This window comes from Myotis brandtii, unplaced genomic scaffold, assembly GCF_000412655.1.
Source record: "Myotis brandtii unplaced genomic scaffold, ASM41265v1 scaffold463, whole genome shotgun sequence".
Taxonomy (NCBI): Eukaryota; Metazoa; Chordata; class Mammalia; order Chiroptera; family Vespertilionidae; genus Myotis; species Myotis brandtii.
Window position 1 is genome coordinate 3,191,926 of NW_005367694.1, and position 3,726 is coordinate 3,195,651.

At 52.2% G+C, this 3,726-nt stretch overlaps 1 protein-coding gene across 1 annotated transcript in view; it reads left to right on the forward strand.

The window, feature by feature from the left end:
- PANX3 (pannexin 3) overlaps positions 1-3,726 on the forward strand; it is a 7,982-nt gene that overhangs the window by 2,017 nt on the left and 2,239 nt on the right. The window contains exons 2-3 of the mRNA XM_005875553.2: positions 350-492; positions 2,697-2,911. Of these exons, the coding sequence (XP_005875615.1) occupies positions 350-492; positions 2,697-2,911 (358 nt within the window). The remainder of the gene's footprint in view (positions 1-349; positions 493-2,696; positions 2,912-3,726) is intronic.

The window sequence follows — 3,726 nt, forward strand, 5'->3', positions numbered from 1 at the left end:
CACACACACTCACTGCACCTCCCACCCCTGACCCCCTGCTGCCTGCCTGTCTGGGAGTCCAGGGAGAGCTCAGAGTGCAAAAAACTGGCAGACGCCAAAGGCAAGTCAGTCATGGGCAGGCCTGAGTCAAACAGCAGAGTGCTGTCCAGCCTGGCCCGTCCGACGGTGACACGATGACACGGGCTTGCCAAACCCAGAAACTGGGGCACGGGAAGAAGGAAGTGCCTGCCAGGCACACAAACTGGCAGAGCCGTGGAGGTGACTCCTAGAAGGTTTTAGCTGCGTGCCCCCTGGATTCCCGTTCCTCACTCCAACTCAGGGCTTCCTCAAAGCCGTGTTCCTGTTCCAGGGTCTCCCATCAGCTGCTTCTCGCCCAGTAACTTCAGCGCTCGGCAGGCCGCCTATGTGGACAGTTCCTGTTGGGACTCGCTGGTTCACCACCAACAGGAGGAGCCTGGTCGGTACCAGCTGAAATCCCTCTGGCCTCACAAGGTAACGTGGGCCCGGCTCCATCAGGCCGGCCTCACAGCTGCGTGGGGTGGGGCTGGGCTGCATCACTATATTCTCTCTCGTCTCTTCGCCACCCCTCCACTTTCATATGTTGGTCACGGACTCACGTTTCAGGCGTTCGTCAAACGTCTGGTGATCTTGGGTTTCCCACTGTTATCTGACTAGAGTTTTGTGCTGATGGATGAGGCTTGTTGGCCAGCAGCCCCGAGTTGAAGGAGATCCCTTGGGCCATTTCATTGTGAAAACCTCGAATGTCAGCGTCTGTAATCCTTTCTCTTGGGCCGGTCCGTTTTCCGAAGAAGAATGATTCGATCCTAATTTTTGTGGAGGGGGCAGGGTGGAGCTGATATCCAGCTCAGCTGCCAACCCTCTGGGAACCAGAAGTGGGTCCCAGCTTTCAGTACTCATGTAGCTCCCCCCGTTCTCAGTGTGGTCCCCTGCAGAACGGACCACAAGTGCTGAATCTCTCTGGCTCAGTTTCTGGGACGTAACCACAGCCTCCCGCAGGGGCGGGACAGGGCCCTCACTGAGTGCATCATGTTGCAGAAAGAATCTGCAGGGCTGGCTTTTCAATATCCCTGTGCTCAGCCCCATCGGCAGCCCCTTTCAGATGTACCCGCATCCCTAACTCCGGGGCCTTTCTGGTTCTGTGGTGAAGACAGCTTGCTTGCTCGCTCCTGCCTCAGCTGCCATCCACCCACAGGCTGGTCTCTTTCGTCACGCAACTGCTTCTCAGTTGCTCTTGTCTCCTCTCCTGTTTTCTTCTTTTTTAAAAAAAAATTTTTTTTATTGATTTTAGAGAGGAAAGGAGAGGGAGAGAGAGATAGAAACATCAATGATCAGAGAGAATCATTGATCAGCTGCCTCCTGCAGGCCCCGTGCTGGGGATCGAGCCTGCATCCCGGGCACATGCTCTTGACCAGAATGGAACCTGGGACCCTTTAGTCTGCAGGCAGACGCTCTATCCCAGTGGTTCTCAACCTTCCTAATGCTGCGACCCTTTAATACAGTCCCTCATGTTGTGGTGACCCCCAACCATAAAATTATTTTCGTTGCTACTTCATAACTGTAATTTTGCTACTGTTATGAATCGTCATGTAAATATCTGATATGCAGGATGTATTTTCATTGTTACAAATTGAACATAATTAAAGCACAGTGATTAATCACAAAAACAATATGTAATTATATATGTGTTTTCTGATGGTCTTAGGCGACCCCTGTGAAAGGGTCGTTCGACCCCCAAAGGGGTCGCGACCCACAGGTTGAGAACCACTGCTCTATCCACTGAGCCAAACTGGCTAGAGCTCCTCTCCTGTTTTCTTTGTTCTTACAAGATTATGTCTTTTTGATCCCTTCACTGTTGTTCCCGAGTGGTTTTGTGAGGGAGCAGACGTCACGTAAATGTCCAATTCACAACGTTTAATCAGAAGTCACCCGTGACGTTTTGTAGTTATGACAGTTTACAAGGCCTCAAAATACCCTAGTTCCAGGACCCAGACAAGCCAGACTTAATGCAGAGATTCACGAGGCCTCCGTCCCGGGAAATGTCAAAGCCAGAGGCGGACGGCAACAAGTTCAAGACAGTGCAGAGGGAATTCTACGTCAGGAAAGAGTAAAATCTCTAGGAGTGAAGACTGTTTACAAGGAATGTTATTTTTTAAAACAGGTGTGAAAAGGTCCTAGTTCTCTCTCATCGTCCAATATACCTTTCAGAGACTCACACATTCTCTTTCTCTTTCACACACACACACACACACACACACACACACACACACACACACACACACACCCCTGGATGCCAGGACCACGGTTGGCCACGATTTCTGGTTAGCTCATAACATTATGTAGTTAAGACAATTTACAAGGCTACATGCATGGGGAATGGGGGGCCCTCTCTACCCACCCCATCCCTGATTCCTCTCTTACCTCCTTCCGTCCTCTCTCCCTCTCTTCCTCTCTTTCTGCCTCTTCCCTCTCTCCTTCCTGGGACCCTACACAGACCCCAGATCAGCAAAGTGGAGCTGGGGAGCCTGGATACTCGCTATCCCTTCTTTCCTGGGCCTCACTGTATTCGGCCTTAGGTCCTGGGCCTGTGGTAGCTCCTTCCCCTTTGAGGCAGGGGCCCTTCCCTCAGAACTCTCCGCACCCTGGGCCTCCCTGCTCAGCTCGCTCTCGTCCCGCAGGCCCTCCCCTACTCCCTGCTGGCCCTGGCCGTGGCCATGTACCTGCCAGTTCTGCTGTGGCAGTACGCAGCCGCGCCGGCCCTCAGCTCGGACCTGCTGTTCATCATCAGCGAACTGGACAAATCCTATAACCGCTCCATCCGCCTGGTGCAGCACATGGTGAAGATCCGGCACAAGAGCTCGGACCCCCACGTTTTCTGGGACGAGCTGGACAAGTGAGTTGTCTCTTCCACTCCTCTCTGAAGGGCTCCTCCCGGCATTAAAGTGATATGTGTGCGGTCATGTTTAAACTCACCTCTATACCAGGGGTGGGGAACCTTTTTCCTGCCAAGAGGCCGTTTGAATATTTATAACATCATTCACGGGCCATTCAAAATTATCAACTTAAAAATTCACCTGCTGTATTTGGTCAAACATTTAACTAACTCACCCCTAATGCCTTGGCAGGGCCAGACCAAATGATTTCCTGGGCCTTATATGGCCCGCGGGCCAGACGTTCCCCACCCCTGCTCTGTACCACCCTTCCCAAGAGTGCACAGTGGTGAACACCTCCTCTCATTAACTCCCTACCACCTGTGTACCGGGAGAGGAGAAAGGACTCTGCCCCCAGTTTGCAGATGAACACGGTCAGAAAGGGACTGGTCACTCAAAATACGACTTCCTATACCACTCCCCTGCTTGGAAACCTCCAACAGCTCCCCTCATGCATATAGAAAAATATCCACATTCCCCCAAACATTCTTCCACGGCCCTCTACATACACTGCCACCAACTACTTTTTCTTTCTTTTTTTAAATACAGTTTTATTGATTTCAGAGAGGGAGAGGGAGAGAGAGATAGAAACATCAATGATGAGAGAGAATCATTGATTGGCTGCCTCCTGCATGCCCCTACTGGGGATTGAGCCCGCAACCCGGACATGTGCCCTGACCAGGAATCAAACCGTGAGCCACGCCGGCCGGGCTGTTCTGGGTGCTTTAGATGTGTGTCCATGTGTGTGCGCTGGGGGGCAGAGGTGCGGAGGGGCGGG